The 23,261-nt window shown below is 45.0% G+C and overlaps 2 protein-coding genes across 4 annotated transcripts in view; one reads left to right on the forward strand and one right to left on the reverse strand.

Annotated features, from left to right (window-relative positions):
• The window catches only part of LOC122394838 (angiotensin-converting enzyme), a 58,140-nt gene that overhangs the window by 33,070 nt on the left and 1,809 nt on the right, over nt 1-23,261 (forward strand). For all 3 annotated transcript variants that reach the window (XM_043391985.1, XM_043391983.1, XM_043391984.1), the window contains exons 11-12: nt 9,343-9,483; nt 20,218-20,384. In XM_043391985.1, coding sequence (XP_043247920.1) covers nt 9,343-9,483; nt 20,218-20,384 — 308 coding nt within the window. The remainder of the gene's footprint in view (nt 1-9,342; nt 9,484-20,217; nt 20,385-23,261) is intronic.
• LOC122394839 (proline-rich protein 4-like) lies at nt 1,327-3,661 on the reverse strand. The gene is made up of 2 exons (XM_043391986.1): nt 3,546-3,661; nt 1,327-2,609 (listed from the first exon to the last, which is right to left on the reverse strand). The coding sequence occupies exons 1-2, from the start codon at nt 3,555-3,557 to the stop codon at nt 1,509-1,511; spliced, it is 1,113 nt and encodes a 370-aa protein (XP_043247921.1). The 5' UTR covers nt 3,558-3,661; the 3' UTR covers nt 1,327-1,508.

Raw genomic sequence — 23,261 nt, forward strand, 5'->3', positions numbered from 1 at the left:
CATCTCGACCGTGCACGCGTGACCAACCACCCTGAGAAACTTCCGTACGGGGGCCCGACGACCACTTATTCCGTGCGACGTTTACGCTGGATCGTCGGTCAACCGCGAACTGATCAAAGTAAACTCGCGAAACCAGCGAAAAGCGCACGCTCGATCGTGACCCGGCTCGACGAATGTATCCCCCGGCCCTATAAATTACCCAGCACTGTCATAAGTTCTGTTGCAAGCGTTTAGCCGTTGTTCCGGGCATGGCCTATTTGTAGAAAAATAAATTAGAAACGATTTGTATCCGAGACCCAGAGCTGGCCGATTTTATAATGATTCTAGATTCGCTCGGAATACCTGGATGTGGAGTTAAAAGATCCAGGAAGGGACAATTTAATAATCAGTTCAATGGTTTTTCCAAACACTGTTATTAATAAATATACAACGGAGCAAAAATGTTTACTTTTTTAAAGAATGTGACAGTGTTTTACTTTGCCTGCATGTATGTATATTTTACGTCCATAAATGTCATACGCTCTTTGCATAACTTACGTGCATAAACCACTGTCTACTTATTACCAAACGATCCAACGTCACCGGCGTACCTCACGCGTTATCTTGCATACTTATGCGAGCAAAGGATTTCAACCGTAGTTCAAACTACAAAATAAGAAGGGAGAACAGCTTAAGCTGTTAAGTCTGCAATTCAGCGTAACATTTTCATTTCACCTATGACCTACGAGAAGTAACTATTTGGACACGAGAATTCCTGCTGTAACAAAGTCAAAGACAAACCGCCACTCCTTTCCGTCTTTCTTGTTCGCTTGCAACCTAACTCGAAATAAAAATCAGATTGGTCACAATGGAAAGCCTTGCACCAACGATCGGAATTATTCGATACGAGCGTACCCCTCGGAGGAATTCTTCTCGATTGCGAACAGGATGTGCCTGTACCGAGGTGGAAACGTTCTACGACGTAGTTTCTGACGAGCGTCGTTACGGACCGGTTAACGATCAGGCTCGCGAAGGCGGAGGGTCGTCATGCGCGCGGAAAATGAAAGTGGAAATCGTCGAGTCGTCGAGGAATACGAGGAAACGGTGGAAGGTCGGATCGTACGATCGACGAGACGGGATCAAACACACCGATCAGGGTAATCATTTTATATCACTAACATTTATATTTCGTAAAAAAATACATACTCTGCTATATCGGTAAAAAATGTGAGACAAGCGAGCTGTTTGCGAGCGGAGGTCACCGAAGGCAGGTTCCAACAACGAGTATCTCTCCTACGTGACGCGCGTCGGCCGAGAGAGGCGTCTTTGATCCAACCGAAAGTCCTCGCCCGTGGCGACCCGGTTATCGAAAGAAAGACGCGATGCGGATCGACGCGCGCCACGGCGACGTTCTAATCGGTATCGTTCTTCTCCCTGTGCGATCGTTAATTCGTCGATTACTCCGGTCGCTGTCCACCGTCCGATCGGCGGTTCTAGCTACTCAATATCGACGCCATTTTCGTATAACCTTAATGATAACCGTGGCCGCCCGCCCAGTCGTTGCTGTAACCGTGACTGTAACCGTGCTCGTGGTGTACGGGTACGGCTACTGGTACCTTAACCGGGTAAGGAACAGGCTTCTCGACCGCGTACGGGACTGGTTTCTCGATATGGACCGGGTACGGTCTGTCCACCGGTACTTTGACTTCGACTGGCACGGGCCTCTCGACCGGGTAGGGCACAGGCTTCTCGACCGGGTACGGCTGAGGGACGGGCACCTTCACCGCAACGGGGTACGGCTTCTCGACCGGTACTGGGTACGGTCTGTCAACCGGAACTTTGATGTGCACCGGTACATGCTTCTCGACTGGTACCGGGTACGGTCTGTCGACGTGCACGGGGTAAGGCTTGGGTACCGGCACGTGGACCGGACGGTCGACCGGGACCTTGACGTGGACTATTCTCTCGACTGGATAGGGTATGTGGACCGGAACTTTGACTGGCACTGGGTAGGGTTTCTCGACCGGGTACGGCTGAGGCACTGGTACCTGAACTGGGACGTGCACGGTCTTCTCCACGGGGTACGGTTGCGGGACTGCTACTTTCACGGGGTACGGACGGTCGACTGGCACCTGAACCGGATACGGAACCTTCTTCTCCACTGGGTAGGGTTGCGGAACCGGGACTGGAACCTTCACGTAAACCTTGACTGGATAGGGCTTCTCCACCGGGTAGGGCTGAGGTACCGGGACCTTCACGGCGACCGGATACGGCTTCTCGACGGGATAAGGCACGTGCTTCTCCACCGGGTACGGGACGGCGACGTTCTTCACGACGGTCAGGGTCTTGACGTGTTCGCCGTAGCCGCCATAACCGCCATAACCGCCATAACCGCCATAACCGCCGTAGCCGCCGCCCACCTCCAAACCGCCGTGGCCACCGCCGCCGATGTCGTAGCCGCCTTCGTAGCCGTGGCCATAACCGTAGCCGTAGCCACCGCCGTAACCCAGACCCAACAGACCCCGCTTCTCTTGCTTCTTCGTCGACTTCTCCGCTGCGGGTGTCTCCGACTTCTCGGCCTCCGTGGCCCAAATGGACGAGACCAGAACGGCGAACGCCGTCGCGTAGATCTGCAAACCACACGGACGTCAGTGTCTCGCGGTTAGGAGACTGGTCGCCAACGAGAACGAAAGCGACTCGAGAAACCGGTCGAAAACGGATCCGGACGATTTCGATTTCGATTTTGGGTTATGGACCCTTGCGCTCGAAAACGATCGAGATTTATCGGAGACCTGCAGATTTTTCCCCTTCTGTAATCCTCTACGCGTATCAGCTGTTTCAACCCATGCTCGATAGAGGTTTACCGAAGGTTTACCCTCGTGAAAGGGTTGGTCGCCCCCGCGGGGGCAAACCCCCGATAATTCTCTGCCTGCACAGGGCTGTTTGAAGCTGCTCGTACGCGGATTATCTACGAACTCGATAGACCGTCTCTCATGCGTAAAACACTAGCAAGAAAGATGATCCATCGAACCTGCGGTTAAGTCTCCGATAATCCTCTCCGTCTATAAACGGTTTTAAGTTGTCCATATACCAGGTTTACCGGATATTTATCTGCAAGTTTGATCGATCGTCCTTCTCCCGAGGAAGATCGACCGAACCCGCGGACAAATCGGTAAATCTCCGTGCGTGGAACATCGAGCGGGTTTCAAACGGATATCCAACGTTTAAAAACGACGATCCTCCGTTCGAGACCCACCGAAACTGTCGGTGGTAGAACGCGTTAATGCAAACGGGCCCTGGACGAGAGAGACACGACGCCTCGGTCGATTGGGAAACGACGGATCTCGAATTTCACCGATCTTCCAATTAAACCGAGACCGTTTTAACGGGAATTTCACTGGTCCCGATTTGCCAGGCACTCCATCGTGGAAACCGTTCACTGCGACGAACGCGTGCGTGTCTCTCTTGTGCCTATCCCCCGTTTCTGATCACTGGTTTCTCGAACCCCCTTTCCGGTTCCCGGATTTTGAACACGACGGTCGGATCCGGTGTGCGCGGCGACGTACCAGGACTCTCATTTTTGCTCTCGAGATATTCCAGGTGCGTCCAGAAGTGAACTGGATGCTGATTGCCGGCGGTTCGTCGCCTTATATACGCGACATGCTTTCGCCTTCGCCACCCGGGCCCAACTCGCATACCCCCCACGTTACACCTCTTTGTTCGCATAGAACGACCACGATCGACTCTACCACTCCCCTTTGGGGCACACGGCTCGCCTCCCCCACGCCTCTCGAAAACCGTCCCTCTCCTACGGCGACGGTTTCGTTTTCTTCTTCCTTCGCGGGATCCCCACTGTGTTCCGCCTCCGAGGTCCGCTGTTATGCGGATACCGACAATACCCTGACGCCGTGAGTCGTTTCATGCGACGGACGCCTCAAGCTTGACCCTATTTTTTTACTTTCCGTGGCCGCTGGACCCGCTCCTGAGCGACACTACGTCTTTGCCGGAAGCGATACGACTCTGGGACCGACTGCTGGCTCGCGATCGAAATTGTTTCATAATATTTTTATATACACTGGCGATCGTTTGCTTACGTGCATATTTTCATTTCTGAACTGCCTGTATTGTCGTGGGAGCTTGAAAAAATTACCGTAGAACCTTCTGTTATGAAGTTTCAGTAAGGGTTTTTGACGTTCCCAGAATTTAATAACGATTTTATTTACTTCTTTTTGAATCAGTTGTGGAGCATACTTACATACGTACGGAGTGATGGTAAAGATTTGAATAAGATTGAAGTATTTTTTAAAATTTAATTTTGTTAATTTATTAAATTTCGTACCATTGGTTACTTGTGACTGGCGTGACCTGGATAGCAAGTATATCGTCAGTTACCAGTAACTGACGTGGCCTGAACGGAAAGTATATCGTCAGTCACCAGTAAATGACACGGCGCTTAACGCGTTAAGGGACATCGCGACGATTATCGTGTCAAGATAAGTGGAGTTTATTTATTTACTCGGGGGAATTAACTCTCTGGATGCAAAAAGAAACAAAGAACGAGAGTGACTCGAGATCAAGCATGTACCCCCGTTTGGAACTAATTAAAATTTCATGTTCGAATCACGTACATATTGCGATACAAGGCCTTTATCTCATTACGGTTCTTGCGATCCAATTAATCGCATTATTGTATCTGTAAATTACTGAGATGATCTCGTAGATTGTTTTTCTGGATCGTTCAATTAGAATTAGAAACTCCGAAGAGTTAAGTTCGACCATTACGACAAGCATTACGAGTCTGCTTTTCAAATTCTCTACCATTATATTTCTATTTTATGTTGTACCTTTGTACTAATTGTACAACGCAAATAGGTCGTAAGTGGGCAAATATTGTGCGTAAAAATATTTGCCAGTCACAATATCGGAATTCCGACGTATCAATAGCTTTGCGATTCTTTTTGTAAGTCTTGAACGAGACCGAAAAATAACTGTATCATTCCAATGTTTTGTGTTTCGGTAAAAAAACGAGCGAGAAAAATCTTTCCGCATACTGAAAAACAATGCAACCGACAGCGAACCCGAGCAAACAAACTGGACACCATCTTTAATGGGTAGATTTTTTGGGACTTAGTTTTCATATCTTCTGCGTTTTAAAAATGTTGCAGGAGGTCAAAGTTGCATTCGAAACGTCACTATTCTCTTGATCGAGTCAACAAGTTGAACGTATGAAAAACGTTGTCGATCATTTTGAAAATATAATCTATCTGGATCGTCGACTTTAATTAAGGAACTTTGCATATACAGCAACAGGCATAATTATAGTAAATACAGGTGGTTGACGTACCAATACCGAAATTAATTAATATCAAAATCGAGCGAGTGGAAATACAATTTGCGTGGATACAGAAAATTAATTTGACAGGGCAACCGACCAGGTTGATAGTTCCAAAGCACTCGTAACGTGAAAATTTCCATAATTATATACATAATTAGGATATACATATTTATATTTTATGCATTTATAATACGCTAAACGTATGCAGAATGTATGCACTCGCGCAAAGTGAAATAATATCGTCGAGTGCTCGAGCGAAAGGTTCGTTTCTTTGAAAAAGCAAACGAACGAACGATTGTAAAATTTGTAAAGGAGAAAATTCCTGGATCGCGTGATGCAACCTTCCGAAAATCGTGGCGACAGGAATTCTTTAATGGCGGATGGCGTTATAACTCGCCCTGGGCTCGCGTCTCCGGCAACTTCGCACGGTTCTCCGACGATGCGCGTAATTTGCATTCCACGGCGACAACGCGTGAAATATCTCTCTTAATTACGATTCCCTCCGCGCGGCCCCGTTTCCCGCTCGGAGTGAGTTCCTCGTCGTCGATCATCGTCGTCCGGAGCGATTATGCGCGAAAGGGAAAGGTCCACAGTCTTTCGAAAGCGAACATCCACGGCGTCGGTCCTCCTCCGTAATTTTCGCAACCAGTTCGCGTTTTTTTATATATATTTTTTTTAATTTTTTACATCGACTATTAAGGGAGACACGAAAACACTCGAGACGCAAAAAAATGGTTAGGAAAGACAGGATCAGGATCAGGATCAGGATCAGGCCCGTGGCTAACCCCAAAAGGCTCCCTGGGACAGCCTTTCCTTCTCGAGCGATCGAACCGGTGCAATTGCGAACTCGATCCTCTTCCCTTTCTCCGTGGCGGCGTGTTCCGTTCTCGTCCTTCTCCTCGAGGCAACCTCGACGGTTACGTGTGCACGTAGCGTAAGACTCTCTCGTAGGATTTATCTGCCCGCCAATCTCGTGGGTGCAACCATTTGCTCCCTTTCATGAGACACGCGGTCCCTGCGTCACGATTTCCCTCGCCTCGCCCCGTCCTCGATCGGCCCGGTTCCGTTTTCTTCCACGCGTACACACCACCTACACGAACCGAGTCGACGAAGCTTGCTGCAAATATGAAATAATGATTGCCTTTCGGGGCGCTCCGAACGACATCATTACGTAACAGGTGCATCGCGGTGCGTGTTCTCCGCGTGCATATGGCTATCAAAACGAGTCACTGGCATCTCCACGCTTTCTCATGCTTGTTTATCCCGAGCAATTTTAACGCTACGTTTACGGATCGGTTTGACGGGCGTCGGATTCCGTACTCCAAGTTCCACGACTCGTAATTATTATTTATCGCCGATTTATGCCCAGTTTGATTAATGCAACGATACGGATATGGTAATAATAATAATTGTACGGTTAGCCCCATTTATACAGATGATACAGTATGGAAAAAATGAATCAATAAACATTACAAATGGCATCTTCCTAGTTAAAAGAAAACCTGCATATTAGTGTAACTGTCAACGTAAAAAGGAAAAATGAGGTTGCTGGGTTCAAAGAGTAGTGACGATAATAATAATTACAAAAATTCAGTAATAATAATAATAGTAATAATAACTGTACAAATATATTTATATATAGTTTTTAATATCGGATTTTGTGCTTTGAAGATTTCTCGCGCTTCTTTTTATTTTTTATCGAAAGATACCCGATATCGTGTGTCTTATAAAAACATAAATAATCGTTTTACATTCTTGAATTGATAATGTGAAAGCGATCGTCGTGACCCCGACTGTATCGCCGCGACTCGCACTCCGATTGTCCTGACCCCGCGCAAGAAAATCACCACCGATCGTTCTTAATCTCTTGTTTTATTCAAGAACAAATGCAAAAGTAACACTTTCCAAACAGATGCCAATAATTGAGTTTAACGATCGAGCAAATCGCGATTCGACCTAGGCCAACGAAGCCCTTAATTTCTATTTCGAAAGATGCTGTGTTCCTCTCGAAATTCGAAAGTCGTTTCCACTTGTGTCAGGTTTGCTGGAAATATTATCTAATATCGGAAGACGTGCCCTTCGCGATTCCTGTGTTTCGCATAGCGTCGAGATAAATTGGAGTGAAAAAGCGAAACGTATAGCTGAACGCGGATCCATGAATCACGAGCCACGCCATTCGCAGAGAAGGTCTTACCTTGGATCCAATTATTGTCAATGGTGTTTTCCTTTCCTTGAATATCGATGGATGTACCGAGAAACCGCCTAGAACGGAATCCACCGGGTTTCGCGCTGCCACGTGGGCAGAATCCAAAGGTCACTCGATAAAAATTGGCCGTACGAACGTTCTCTAGCTACGTAATCGCTTTTTTTCTCGCCCGTTCAATTTCACCTTCGTTGGACACGTTCGATCGTTCCGATCGGCCGACTTGCTTTTTCTAGTTCCTCGAACGGTGAATCATTGAAAACGAAACGCAATGAATTCGATGGAAAGCAGCTTTTCTTCGCGCGATTAACGATAGGTCTGCAGACATTAAGATCGAGATAAAATTGGGGTAAAAGATGAGAGATTATTTACACGAACCACAACTTTTCTCGCGAAGGTTCGTTCGTAGATCCGCCTATTATGCGAGCACTTTTATAATGCATGTATGCAGAAGACTATAACGAACAATGTCGCTACTGCAACAATCTCGATAACGACTCGAACGATCTGATAAAAGTGGAGTGCAGTAAAACGATGGTAATTGCGAACCTGTATAAATGTACACTCGTTAAAAATATCGATACTGCTTGTACGTTAGACGCTTGCAACAAACAAGTCTTTCGACTACCCTAAGAGTAAAATTACAAAATCCTCGAAGAGAACTTGGACCAGAATTCGAGCAGAGTCCCGTGAAAGCTGGTCGAAGGATCGGCCAATAAAACATTCCCGACTCGGTAATTACTTAATCTAGACCTAAGTCGTACTTAATCCAGACAAGTTGAGCTCCACGGAACTTCTATCGATCTGAGATCCATCCTTCGAGACGGCGAAATTAGCCGTGCGAAAGCGAGCTGAAAGATCCCGACCAATAAAGTATCTCCGCAATTACGACGATCATTATGAAACGATCATCTGGCCAGGCATCCTCGTTCCTCGCTTTCGATCTCGGTCGTAAGCGTTTTCGGGACACGGCGTTCCGATGGAAAGCGGACGCGGACGTCGTAACTTCGAGCCACGAAGAAGCGTAATCCCGCGGTATTACGTAAAGGTCGTCGCCGATGAAGAGCCTGGGTGAAATGGCACAACGCGTATCGCCTCGTTCGCTCTCTCTTTCTCTGTTAGAGGGAAGAGCAGCCCGAGATCACCGCGCCAAAGGCATCCTAGCTGACTGATCGACCTCGTTGACACTGGCCTTGAGGAGGGGTCGCGATTCCTTCAAGGTTCGACTAAAAAGTTCCCGCTGCGAGGGTCATTAAACGCTCCGGCGATTAATTGCCTCTCTGGTCACGTTTGCGTTCCCACCAGTATCGGTTCTAGAGAATCGACACAGTCGGGCGAAATTTATCTCCAAACTGCAAATTAAAACGCGAGGGATCTTTGTACTAATTTCAATCCACCCCCCAAGGTACCATCGCCAAGTTCTGTGTAAATAATTATTTATTTTAGACAGTGAAGAAATAATCCACTAAAGGGAAAAGAATTTACCACAATTCCACAGTAAAATTAGATTCTACGAATGACGAAGAGTTGGATTAGCGAATAAGAAGGATTAAGTTGAATTTTATTTGGAAATAATTTCTTTTATATGTCTCGTCAAGGCGAGGAGAACCTTTTACGATTTGAAACGCTAGGATAAGAGTTTAAGAATTCTATGAGACTCCCTAATTTATGTAATTCGTTGCTCTTCTCTCTGTGAATCGTTTGACCGTGAACCCAATATTTATGGGTGATGGAAGCAAAGTTATCGACGTTTCGATACATATGTACGTGTACGTGTGTTCGTTATGGGGAAATCGTCTAATTCGCTTTCTCCTATATTTTACAGGAATTTCGTGGCAGGAGTTCTACAGTTCCAGCTTTATCGAGCGATGTGCCAGGCGGCTGGACAGAGGAACGTGGACGATCCTAGGAGACCTCTACACAGATGCGACTACTATAGGAGCCCGGAAGCCGGCAGGATTTTAGGGTAAGTGTTTTAGCTTCTGCGTGTCTCGCGGTAGTTGTGGTATTATCGCGATGCTTGGGACAATGCGGATTAATCTACAATAAATACTCTATGCCAGGAATTTATGTTCCATCTATTAGGTCTACAAATTAATTCCAGACCCTTAAACTAGTTTGAAACCATAATATTTAACTCTGCAATCGAGATAGCCACAAGAATTCGCTTGTTGCATTCGAAAGAAACGTCAACGAGGGATAACGACCTTCGCTTTGGAAAATATTTCAAGATCTCGTATTTCGTCTCTGTAGAGTAGCGAACGACGTTCCGAACGAGGCGAGTGATAAATGCATCGAATCGAACAGTTCTTTATCGGTGATCCGAGGCAAAGTCAGCGGAACGGCTGGCGTTTATCACGGCGATCCTGCAAAAAGAGCCGCGAGTGCTTTGCCAACAAAGGCTGCATTAAAGTGTCGTAAAGCGTGAACGAGAAGGTGAACCCTGGCTAACAAGATTGACGATAGAACGGCACGAAAGGCGCCACTCGCAAAAGGCAGCGACCATTTCTTCTGGACGATCCCAATTGCCGAATAATCGTATTGTCGGGCGGCAACATCGTCCGTAGAAATACGAACGATCGAACAATCAACAGGAAACGGGCTCTTCTCGCGAAAACGATACCTTCCAACTGCTATCGATCTCGCCTGGAATTACCGAGGCCCAGGAAAATTGGACGCATTGTTCCAAATGTGCTACGGCGAGCTAGAAAATCATTGGCGCGGGCAAAAATGTTACGATCACGTGGAAAATTCACGCTACGTTTAGCTATTTTTCACACTAAATTTACGGTGCTTGTTAATTTGACGGATTGAAAGGAAAACAGCACTTTGTTTTAATAAAAATTTAGCGACAAATGCCTGGCGTGTTTTTCGTGTTTCGAAGCCACATGAAATCCGTGAAACGATTAAGCCAGATCGAAGATATCTTTTAATTATAGATCGTAATTACGTATTCAAGGTGACAAGCAAATGACAAACACGTTCTTAGCTTCTGTCGCGGACACATTAACGATTATGAATATTCAATGCCTCGTCGACGCTTCCCCAGGAATTTTACTATAATTTGTAAAATACGTAACATTTCGATGATCGAATCTCGATCCCGTTTTTTTCTTTCTTTTTTTTTCTGGCTGGTTAACGCAATCTGCAGGTATCCGGTCCGGTTTCTCTAAACGTTCACCGATCCAAAAGCCGCGCGACGTAAAGGTTCTGACATTCTGAGTTGGTTAAAATTCAAGGCTGGGCCGGCGAGTTTTCGCCAAACTTTCGGTTTTAATGCCCGACTGGGACCGTGAAAGTCCGAGAATTGCATTCCGTGGAATGGAAACTGTCCGAAAAAATAAGTTCACCGCTTCTTCTGTTTTCGTCCCGATGTCGGACAAATAACGTGTTTGCCTTAACGCGTGCACTTGCAGTATATTTATTTTGAAAATATGAAAAAAATTAAACGAGAATCTTGTTCGTTTTTACAGACACGCGTTTTACGAGATTCCGAGGCCAACCACGTTTTTTTGGCGGAATAATATATTATGCAAAATTAATAAGCTTCTTCTTTCGGCCGAAAAATTCTCAAGTAAAAAAGTAGGGATATAGATTATCCTCCTGGTCGATGGGACGGGTCTATGTCGAGGACCTTCTTCGGGAACTTTATTTATTCAAAAATAGTACATACGCGAGTAACATACTTCGACATCTCTTCGATAGATCAAGATACAAACGGTAATAGTGTCAAGTCCTGCTATTTATATGTTATACGTAGCGTGAAATTCCTTGGAGAAAAAGGATGTACACAAGGTCTAGAATTTTTTATCAGTATAGCATGCATTACCGTTTATATCTTGATCTGCCCTAGAAATTTCACTCGTTAAGCATCTTGAATGAATAATATTCTGCTTTATTGAATAATGTCTCTGAAGAAGATCCTTAACATAGATCGAAAGAACTTGTGTTCGAAGAATTGCTCTATCGATCAGAAAGATGATTCATGCTCCTACTTTTTCATTTTGAAATTAATATAGAACTCGATGTTTATAATATAATTCATATAAAATTCAGAGTCCTGACGAACAGAAGAGAAATTCTCAGCCATCGTAGAGAGACCGCAGTGATTGTAACCGTAGAAGAAACACGATCGATTGCGATAAATAATCGTGCTACTCGAGCACAGACAACCCATTACGAAACAACAAAAAATTAATATCCACAGTGTTTTTGACATTGTCGATCAGCTCTCCAATTTCTTCGGGCTATATTTAGTACACGCGAGGAACTGGAATCTGAAACGATGTCGTAACGAGCTACGTTAATTTCGAATAAATGTCGACACATATTTGGACGGTTTATGGGCTTGAAAAAATCGCGAAACACTTTTATACGATGTCTAATAGACGCGAGAACGAGGATCAAAACTAGGCGAAACCAATCTACCTCGAGAGATCGTTATTTCATCTGGTGTTTTTAACGAGTATCTTCTTGTTTCGTTTTATAGTCATCGTAAAATCGCGGAGACCAGAGAACGTCTGAATCTATAAGCATGTACAATTCTTTTTACTCGTACAAATGTTACGTGAAAGTAAGAGAGTAAAGTATCCTGGTAGGTGGAAAAATTAAAAAGATTCCATGCCATCAATTTTAATATCGAATTACAGTTAACATTTACTTTCGATTTAAAGCTAGTATATACACCTGTTTTCGCCACTTTTACGACACAATGAAATACATTCGATCTGTTACTCCATCTTACTTTAAACAGAGTGTTCCACCTAACTCGATCACCTTCGATATGTAGGTCCTTTTTCATGATAGGAAAAAAATAACGGAGGAAAATATTATTCCGAGAATGATGAGGAAAAAGTGTTATATTTATCGAGATTTCGGCATCATCGATATTTTTTTAAGCCTTCAGTTTTGAATTAATAAAAGTGCTACCATCAATTTGGGTATGTCCCCTGGCTTCCTCTATCAAAAACAAGTTAGGTGGGACGTCCTGCATAATTTTGTCAGGTTCCTCGTTTGCGCATTTTTAGATGTAACGAGGAAGATCCGAAAGACAAGGTCGAAATTCTTTTAAAGATATTTTTAGCGATTACAAGCCATGCATGCATTTAATCCATTTCGTTTACTCTCTTAAAATGATTGACGTTTGAATTAAAGTGTAACATGGTTTCTGTCGAGAAGGAACGGTGTTAAATTGGTTCTTACGTAAAATGGCGTAAAAAGAGACGTGTGGAACAGTCGTTGACCACAAAGTGTTACACTTGCGAGGGTTTCGCGACGCCGGAGAGGAGACCTCGATGCGTGGGGTCCAAGGAAATCGAGATATATACGCGTAACGCAATGGCCATCGTTCGTAAATCAATTCGCGATTTGCAACGTGTTCGCGACGGAGACGATCCGTGGGCGTCGCACAGAAGACTATACCGTGTTCGTCATGAATTCTTTATTCGCGTCGTTGACGAACAGGCCGCCGCAAAACTCGGTTCTTTAATTTTGGAAGGTATAATTCCCTCCTCTTAATCTTTCTCGTCTCTCTTTTGTTCGCATTAACATACGAGAGAGTTTTGAAACATGGAACGTCACTTGCTTATCGGTAGCATCAACATTTTTGCAATTTCTTTTCGAAAAAGGAAAGAGCGGTAACTCCTACCCGAAGAGAAACTCGCGGAATTATTCAGGAGCATAATTTTCCTTCTTTCGGTTTGTAAATATTATGTATCCAAAGATAAGTGGAAATGGAAACGTCCTGGAAATATGACAGAAATTAAAAATAGTCCGGATTTCGAATTTGATGACGGAATATTAAAATTGGGACTAAATTATTGAAAACTTAAATAAATAAATATAGAACAAGGATCTCTACTGGTAGTGCTTTTCCTTGGACGGTTTTATGAATGTTATAGAGATTGGGGATCCCGATTACAGAATCTGGAAGGTTTGATCAACGATTAGAAAATGCGAGTCGCGTCTAGAGGAAAGCTAGTGTCCGCTGCGGATTGTGTGCCAACAAAAGGGACTTTCCAAGGTTCGACGAGGAACGAGCTGACCCTACTGCGGATATTTTCGAAGGAGGATTCTTGGACGAGCATTGAGCTGAATGCAAGCCAAACGATACCCGTGGCCGATTGAAAATATCGTGCGCACGATTGACTCGAGAGAGGTCGGTCCGGGACGCATTATATCGATCTTGCCGCGATCCGATCGCCTCCCTTGACAATCTCCGGTAGTCGGCGTTATCTGGGTCAACGAGAGGGAAACCTTTATTCGGTTCCGCAATTTCTCTGCCAATCTGGCATCCGTCTCTTGATTCTCCGACGACGCGTTCCACCGATGGATAACATCGATATCATCGGTTCTATTCGGTTTCGTTTAATTAAAATCGCCACTCGACCGAGAAATATCGATCAATTAAGGATTTTGTCTCGCGAGGCAACGGGAGCTCGATTCGTTTGCAATTTATTATATCACTTTCTGTGCAACTTTCGTGAAGCAGAAAGCGAGAGTAAATTTTTATATTGATAGTTAAATACTCTCCTGTTCAATTTTTCTGTATATTTAGTGATAAGCCCACCTCGGTGCTGCCAAGTCCATGCTATTGTTATCATAGTTATATTTATAGAGGCCTCGTTGAATTATAGAGGCCTCTTGCAACAATGGCTCCCCCGGTTGTGACATATTTCCCTTTTCTATGCAAGCATAGTACACAACCCCGGTTTAAGTAGGCTAAAATCGTATTATGCTCGATGTTCGACGGTAGGCGCGGTACTCGACGTGTTAAATCGCGCCACGCGGAAGACGCTTCCCACAAGACGGACAAAGAAATCGCGACGAACAGGCAATTAAAGGCATTAGAGCTGTCAGGGTGCAGAGCACCGTGATAATTAATTGCTTCCAAGTAAATTCCTGAACCGCAGAAATCGCCTGCCCCGTATCGCGTGGAATACGCTCGTGCGATTATGAAATTACACCGGTGAAACGGTCGAGCGTGACTATACGGAATTTTCCACGGGAAATTGGAGACTTTTTTTCGTTAAATTTCTTACCTTCTGCTCGTTGACGTCGCTCACAACGTTTAGTTTCGCATCGTTGATGGGGGGGTTGGAACCGGCGTGCGACCGTGAAAGGTGATCCACTTGATCCGAGAAATTTTATTCTTGGACGATTGGAAATTCACGAGACCTATTTCAATTTGTTTGCGTTAATATTTTGACGAAGAATTAAATTTTTATTTATCAACCGGTATACCCCCAACATTTTGAAGAACGTGTACGAAATACGGTGCATCTAGGTCTACGAAAGTTTTAAATAGTTTCGTAACACTCGAAACATGGCCCAGTTTACCCGTATTCGTATTAGGATGCCACTTTAAACGATCGATAAAACTATAATCTTTTATCTATTCTGCGGTCTGCCTTGTTCGTATACATACGTCACAATCGATGTTTATACATTCGATACGAAACTTTCCCTTTTAATCGACACGCTGAGTCACTCTTTCTCCGACGTAAACAATTTCCACTGAAACGTTAAAGTTAACGCGCGTTTGAATTTCGCCACGTTTCCGAGAGAAATTAATTTTTGCGTTCGCACGCGATGGAGAAACCGAAGAGTCGTTTCGATTTCGAGGTTTGTCGTCGATTTTTCCTCGTGCCGTGATCATGAATCGATCGATCGAATCAGAGATAGGCTATATTTCAAACGTTTCTACCATGCAGATTTTATCGATAAACGTTTTTTTAATCGCCGAGTAAATTTCAGATTTAACTACCGACCGTTTTTCGGTTAATAGCTATTGGATTTTGCCCATGTTTGGATGGAGACCTGACGGGGCAGGCGTCCGAATGGCTCCATCCCGACTTCCTGTAATCGAAGGACGATCTCGAGCTCTCTCGCCACGCTGTTTGCGGACGCATTACGAAAGCGATTGCGGCTCGCGCGTAAAAAGGCGCGTGTGTCGCGTACACGCAGTTACGAGAAGAAACTCGCGCGGCTTGTTACGCGTTGCACTTCCGTTTTACGGGCCGTGTAACTTTACTTGCAAACAGGGTGAGGAAAACAGGGAACGAGAAACAGTATATTCAGGGAAAAGACTTCTATCGATACGATTTCAGCTTCCTGGAACACGCTGGTCCATTAGCGATTCGACGAACACCGGTAATTCGATTTGCATTTTGCTCTCGTTTGTCCCTTTTACCTCTTTTTTCAATTCCGTTTCTCGGTCCCCCGCGATCCCATTACGTAGGTTGATTCGCGTGTTTAAATAATGGGTATGTTGACTTGTTACGGTGCGCGATGATCGATCGCCTATCATTACGCGCGCGGCAAGAATTTGGCCCGATACTGGCATTCCTGGATAAATAGTTTCTCCACAATAATTTCGGGCATATTTTATTTTTTATTAATTACTTGGTCGATCTTTTATCGATCTTTTTCGTAACATTTCTGGCCACAGATTATATTTTCGGTAATGAATTTTTTTCTCGAAATTACGTAGGATTTCAGGGGTATGTGTTTTCACCAAAAATGATTGTAATTGACCCCCGTAACTAAAAATAATTTTTCCAGAACAATTTGAAATTTTATAATTTTGTTGAAAAAAGTACCTACTCGAATTTTTTTCTCGAAAATGCGTAGGATTTCGGGGGTATGTGTATTCACAAAAAATGATTGTAATTGACCCCTGCAACCGAAAATAATTTTTCCAGAATGATTTGAAATTTTATAATTTTGTTGAAAAAAGCACCTACTCGAATTTTTTTCTCGAAAATGCGTAGGATTTCGGGGGTATGTCTATTAACCAAAAATGATTGTAATTGACCCCCGCAACCAAAAATAATTTTTTCAAAATGATTTGAAATTTTTGAATTTAATTAATAACTTTGTAACGAAGCCTCAATCAAGAAATTGATATTCTTGATTTTTGTCTTATTTTAGCCTCTAGAATCTCCCATTAAAATTTTTCCTAGGGGTGGCCGAACAGCCTGTACATTGCAACGAGCAATTCTAAAGTCTATCGAGTCAACTTTCAACCCAAAATTGCACATCAAACTTGGAATAATCTAGTTATTTATCGGAGGATGTGCTTCTAAACGTGATAAAACCTCTGTCGAGACTATCAAGTTTGCCTTGGTTTATTATACTGGAGGACTCAAACCAAAACCGAAGATTTATAGGTACGGGCGACATTTCGACGCCTCCGGTCAAACAATCGATAAACAGATCCTCGGGGATTTCTGGTATCTGATCAACGTTTAATAGCCGAGATTAGTTGGAATCGGCCGAGATTCATGCAAATCGGGGATCCGTCCTTGAACGCGATGGATCGATCGCACGAGCGCGTTACGAAAGTCCCTTCGACGAAATTAACCCTTTTATTCCCATTGCAATACGGTTTCACCCCCACGTATTATTTTATCCCACGATAATCGAGAGATGCCACTAACATTTACATTACAGAGTGAAAAATAGACATATTTAACGATTCAATCGGTGTATGTGTTATCTTACTAATATTAGAATTTTGAAACGCGTTCGAAGTGTCGGTCACCAGTGACCATCGTGTTAACGAAAGGGTAGAGCCACGGTACCGGCGCGAGAAAACGTCTACGCGCCGCTTTTCCAGCAATAATAGCAACAATCGGGCCCGTCGAGATCCCATTGTGGGCCTGCCAAGGTCTCTATCGGTTAACGAGCAAATAACAAGGGGGCACCTATCGTGCAAAACCGTACCCCATCGGTGAAATGACACGCGTTTCCCACAGTAGACACGGGGACGAGAGCTTCGGTAATGAGTCAGAGATCACCCTTAAAACGTAGATCCGAATGCGAGGGCCTCGTAAACGCGCTCGTGACTCCGATCTACGTGCTGGCGAATGTAAATCATTCGACACGGATTTTGCTAAGAACCTGGCCGACTCGTGATTCGTCGGCGGAGACAATGGAATCGAGCCTCGACCGTGCTAAGTTGGCCAACACGAAAGTGTGTTTCCTGGCGAATCGAAAACGCGTGGGAGGAGCTAGGAAGAAAGGTTTTCGACTATGGATCCTCGAAATAACGATATTGTTAGGCCACTCAGGTCTGAATACGCTTGATCGGTGATAAGAGTGCACAGTCGTAAAATATTTTATTCTATAATCGTAATGTTCATTTTTATTTTTTAAAAATAAACAAGTTAAATTATTCTCGTACTGCTAGGGTGATTCGTATGACTCGAAAGATCGAAGATGTTGGGAACTGCGGCAGCCTTGATCGACGTCGCGACGACACGCTTTCCCATAAATAGTTAGGGTCAGTCGGAGCAGGGCAACGTGTTAGGTACGCAGAATCGGGCAGCCAGCATCCCGTGTTGCGAAACGTCGATGCTCGGGGCAGGAAAGTGGCGATTTCGCCCGACGCCGGAAATTGTGAGATATTACTTACACCCGAAGACATACCGAAATGTTTTTGCCCGTCCAGTCGATTCCCACGAAACGCGGACTCCGGGCTTGGGAGCTGGTAGGAACCGGAAACGACCAGCACCCAACTACCTGCTCCAGAATCACTTTCCAAAAAATTGGACCGTTGCATCACGTTTAATGGGCACTCGCTGTTTACTTTCGCCTCAACGACACCCCTTTCCTCCATATATTCACACGTTCGCTGTTAAATACCATCAATGATAAACGAAAAGAACAATTAGCTTTATTCTCGATAGATGTCGAAGCGAAAGAAAGCGTCGACAAGAAAAATTCTTATTTAAAATAGCACCGAGAAAGCTCATTTGCTTGGAAAAACGATCTCGTTGTAGGAATAATGTATGGCCCAGTTACTAAAATCAGCCTCCGTCGGGAAGCCTCGAGCGGCGTCGACTGTCAAAATTCAAGCCGCGAAAGCCTCTCGAATCTCACAAGGATAAATCCCTATCGGAGATTAAATTCGCCCCACGTAATGGGCAACGACAACGTATCGGGATTACCGACATAACATGCGACACGTCGCTCGATTCGGTGCCCGCGATCGCAGATGAAACGAACGAGAAATGAGTTACATCGCGATGAAAGAAAGCCTCGAATATAGGTGAAACGAGCCCGGTCTCGAACACGCAAACCGAATCATGTAACGGGTCTGGCTTACGAATTTTTCTTTACGATTTTCTTCACGATCGGCAAACAACTCACGGGTGACTCAACGATTCATCGCGACTGAATAACGAATTTCTTTATCGCGTGGCGGCCGGCTGCGACCATTGTATTTAAATGGCCGACACATCGACGCGCTAAATCCCCGAGATCGTCTCTTTTCAATCGGTTCCCCGACGATGGATTATACACGGCGAGTCGTCGATCGGTTTACCGTGTCGACGACACGTTGAGTTCGCTCGCGATCCGTTACGATCGACTCCGTCCGTGATCGAAATTAATCGACTCGACCCGATCGGTCGGCTGATACCTGTTTCAGCAGTTCGTTTGTTTTCAATCACGGCGGATGAAATTTCCTCGCGAAAGGTACGATTGTTTGATACGATATTAATTAACACGTACGCAGTTTATTATTTTAACCATCGGAAAAGTTTAATTTTACTCTACATAAGTCTTTTATAAATAATCGTTCGCAATGGACTTAACTTTTGATACGAAAAGTATAGAGATTCAGTAAATACTTACATTTTGGTTTACTCAATAAAACCTATATGATATGGGCCACGTAAAAAATGGCGAATGGAGATCTCGTTTCTGGAATATTGATAACGCAAATTGGAGTTGTGGAACATTATTATCGATAACTCGGTTAATAATAATTGGACCAATGATAGAAAAAAGCTCAAATTACTCCAGGACGACAGTGGTGGTGATAATAACTGGGATCCAACCACGCAAACCACCGTCCTCGCGTGGGAGTAGCTATTCGGAATCAAAGCGTGCATTATCTGGGAGCTGAACAAGATTATTGCTGGAAGCTGTTACGGCCGAGTTGCGAGTGGCTGCGATGGAATTATCCAGCGATGCGTGTGGATGCGCGAATTAGGGCGAGGGCGAGCGACTTGGCCGCCGAAAGTGAGCCCGGAAGGACCATGGTTAAGATTTACCCTACGAGAACCCTCCGAATGGATTTTCGCTCACTGACTCGATAATTGAATACTGCCTCTAATTCTATATACATTGAGCCCCGAAAATAATTCTCGATCCTTTCCGAAGGAAAAATTTTCTCAAAATAAGAAAGTAAAAAAAAATCGTCCACCCTTTCGTCGACTTCGCGAAGGACACCGTCGCGAGAATTTCGATATGCATAATTTGTGGACGCGAATGAATAATTAATGGAGTTTTCCGGCCTGCATCTTGAAGCCAGAATTATAATTCAACGTCGAGAACAGAGGTTGTGACAGGGGCCGCACTCGACCGCCTTCGAGGCAGCGGCCGATTGCCAAAGATAGCCTAATTAGTATCCAGAGTGTGGAAGAAAAGGCTCGTTACCGCGTCTTTAATTTTCTCTCGTTCCACTTATTCCCGGCCACGGTTTTCCGCCGGATAATTTCGCGGTTTTTCATTGTGCGAGGAAAGACCACTGTCGCAATCCCGCGCGTAATCTCGTTAGCCCTAACAACGCGCTCGAATTGCGGAGCTTCCAACCCGTAGCAATTTGAATACTCAATTACCGCGTTTTCTTTTTCCTTGGCGTTGCGTGCTCGCGGAAAATGTGCAAGCCTTTTGTTCTTATCGTTCGCAGACAACTAATGGAGAGGGGATCGTCGGTGCCGTGGCAGCAGACGCTTCGAGAAGCCATCGGCGAAGACAGATTGGACGCGTCCGCGTTGAGGGAGTACTTCAGGCCTCTCGAAGATTGGCTGAGAACGGAAAACCTGAGAACCGGCGACGTGGTCGGTTGGTCTTACGGTGAGAAAACCACTTTTCCTTATTTAGTCTTTTAACACCGATCCATTATATTAAGGGCGTGCAAAATTTTCCATCGTTTGAATCTTTAAGAAACATCGAATATTAAAGCAGACATTTCTTTTACGTATTACGTGGCGGACTCGATTCAAATCGGAACTACTAGACACAGTTTAACCGTTTATCGATCAAAGGACGATCACCGTAGAGAACAACTTAAGAATTTTAGTATCGTTTCGAACGTAATGGTAACCAAGCAACAAAGCCATAACGATTCTAACGCGATCGAACGGCGGCCCGTGATTTCTCACTTTCGTTTCTTTGTATCGCGATCGGTTGACTTTCCAATTCCGCGTCCGAGTGCCATTCCAGGCGTGCGATTCTTATTCCAGACAAGCGATTTTTTTCCTCGGCAATTAAACGCAAACAAGGAACCGATTCACGTGACACCGCGCGATCAGTACGAACTCCCGGTGCGCCTTTCATCGTAACTTGTTACAAATTATGCAACTTCCTACCGTAACAGATTGAAGGTTGCAGTTCCCACGTGCCAGTTACCGTCGAGCGCTACAAATATTCATTGTGTGACGACATTCGGCTGAATTACGATCCCGTTGTACGAAGAAATTATCGGGATTGCCGCGCCGCGGCTTCCCCCGCGGACTGTCCCGGTTCTTGCCAAATTCGCGCGGAAAATTCGCAACGGCCGTTACGTAAAGCCACTGTGACGCGATGCGGATGGAAAAAGAGGGGTCAGATAGTGTGTGTCAGCCAGAAGTTGACTAGCGGGACAGCCAGGGGTCAGTGGAGTGCTACGTTTGCTCCGCCCATCCCCACTTTCGTCGTACGTCAGCCAATAGGGACGATACGCGTGATGGGACCTTGGGCCCCGTCAAACTCTAGAGTGGGGATCCAGGCGCCAATCGAAACCGCATTCCTTTCGCTAGTCAACTTCTTGTGGACGTACAGTACTTAGATACTGAAAAGAACTCGGTTCGTTGAGATCAAGGGTGTAGTCAGGGTGGGTGAAACGAGTTAATTTTTATTTGATTTGCTTTGGAAATAAATGACCGAGGAGCGTGTAATATAAAAGAAACCAGTGAATTATCTTCGATACGTTTCGATTTCTCTAAATAGCTGATATAGTACCGAATTGTTTCATAATCGTGTAAAGGTAGTAAATCGACCCCGGTCGCTGGTAAACGATCGTTCAAAAATGCACTTCGTCGCCCCGGAGTCGCGCACGGCACGAGTCGACGTTACTTCCGCGATAAAACGCAAAGGCGGGATCGGGGCCCAGGCCGCGTGAAGTTCTGGCCCCGTGGGACTGGCGAATTGCGAAATCGGAGTGGAACGGACGCGAGCATGTAAGAATAAGAGGAAGGCAGAGGGCGTCGAAGCAGAGCGAGAAGCCCAGAATCGTGAGACACGTTCGGCGATTCGACTCTCGTTTTCCATTGCACGTTGCACACCTTGAGGCCCGTCGCTCAAATTTTCCCTCTCTAATCGCGCGCGAGCGACAATCAGAAACAAAGAAAATCGGTACCCGAATAAAAATTTCTACCAATCAGTAAAGGGTATACAAATTTTATGTCGTTATTCCTTCTATGAAATTCGCAATCTGAATCGGATTTTAGCGATAGTATCTATCGACTGAAAAGGCACGATCTATTCGACCCGTCTATTAAATTCAGGAACGCTGCTGATACGTAAGATTAGCAGAAATTAGATTCCCTGTGATAACATCTATTGGCTGAAAGGGTACATTCTATTCAATCTAACAAATTCACAAATTTATTCCAAGAATGTCGATAAAAGAATATTTTCTCGAGAAGACTACTTGGCTGTCCAATGTAAAAGCAAATCTGTTGCTCCGATAAAAGTGTGCCTATCGTTGAGAATCCGGCAGCTTTGTTGCGTATCGTTTGGCGACGTTTTACAATCGACAAAAGGAAGAAATCGGTTCAGGTGACAACGGCCAATGGGCCTCTTCTGAGAAGCAATCGCGATGGAAAGCGGAGATGTACGTGACTCGCGCGTTACGCAGTGGAGAAAGAAATTACGAGTAGCCGGTTGTATAATTTCTCTTTCGATCGCGATACCTGCGTGCCCGTGTTCCTTTTTCTTTTCGGTCGAAAGGCGGCCTCGCTCGATCCATAGCGAGTGCCGACAAGTTTTGCTTTCGATACATCGATAACGGAAGTAGCTTTGCCCTCGTTAATTCGCGACCCTTCCTGCACCGTTCCGAGCGCCATTTCGGGATCTCCCACCGTAAGACTTTTTTGTGCTCCGCGAATTCCTTGCCGGCTTGTAAAATACTTCTTCCTTGTCATTTAGACTTTATCCAAAAATCTCTAACGCGCGAATGCATAAATGTTTAACTCCTAATTTCCCCCGGAGAAAGAGGAGAAATACTCGTAAGCGCCGCTCGGAAGGATCGAGAGGGAAAACGACCTCTTTCCGTTCCCCTCGATCGGTGGACCCACTTTTTTGTTTCTGTCAATCTCGATCACGGGATTTCAGAATGGTTCGTTTCCTCTCGTTCGCCCTGCAGCGTGAACGATCTCTCGATTTCTGCGGCACGTTCTCCTTGCCCGCTCGCAATTTAACTATTCGGAGCCAGGCAAACGGGGAACGATTATCGAAACAAGTTCTGCTTTATCGAATCTCCCCCTTTTCCTAGGAATGTTTCCCCCGTACCTTTCTTATTTTTTTCCTCCCATCACCGTTCTGCTATTTCAATTCACCGACTTCGATATCATCGATTTATAGACAGGGAAAAGTGAACCGTACGAACAACTTCATCGTGTTATATAAATTTTCAATGAGACTTTGCACAATACTAGAGCTTGTAAACCTGAAATCAATGGTGCCTCGGTA

The sequence above is a fragment of the Colletes gigas genome, unplaced genomic scaffold (assembly GCF_013123115.1).
Source record: "Colletes gigas isolate AHSC1104 unplaced genomic scaffold, ASM1312311v1 Colletes_gigas_Sc00004, whole genome shotgun sequence".
NCBI lineage: Eukaryota > Metazoa > Arthropoda > Insecta > Hymenoptera > Colletidae > Colletes > Colletes gigas.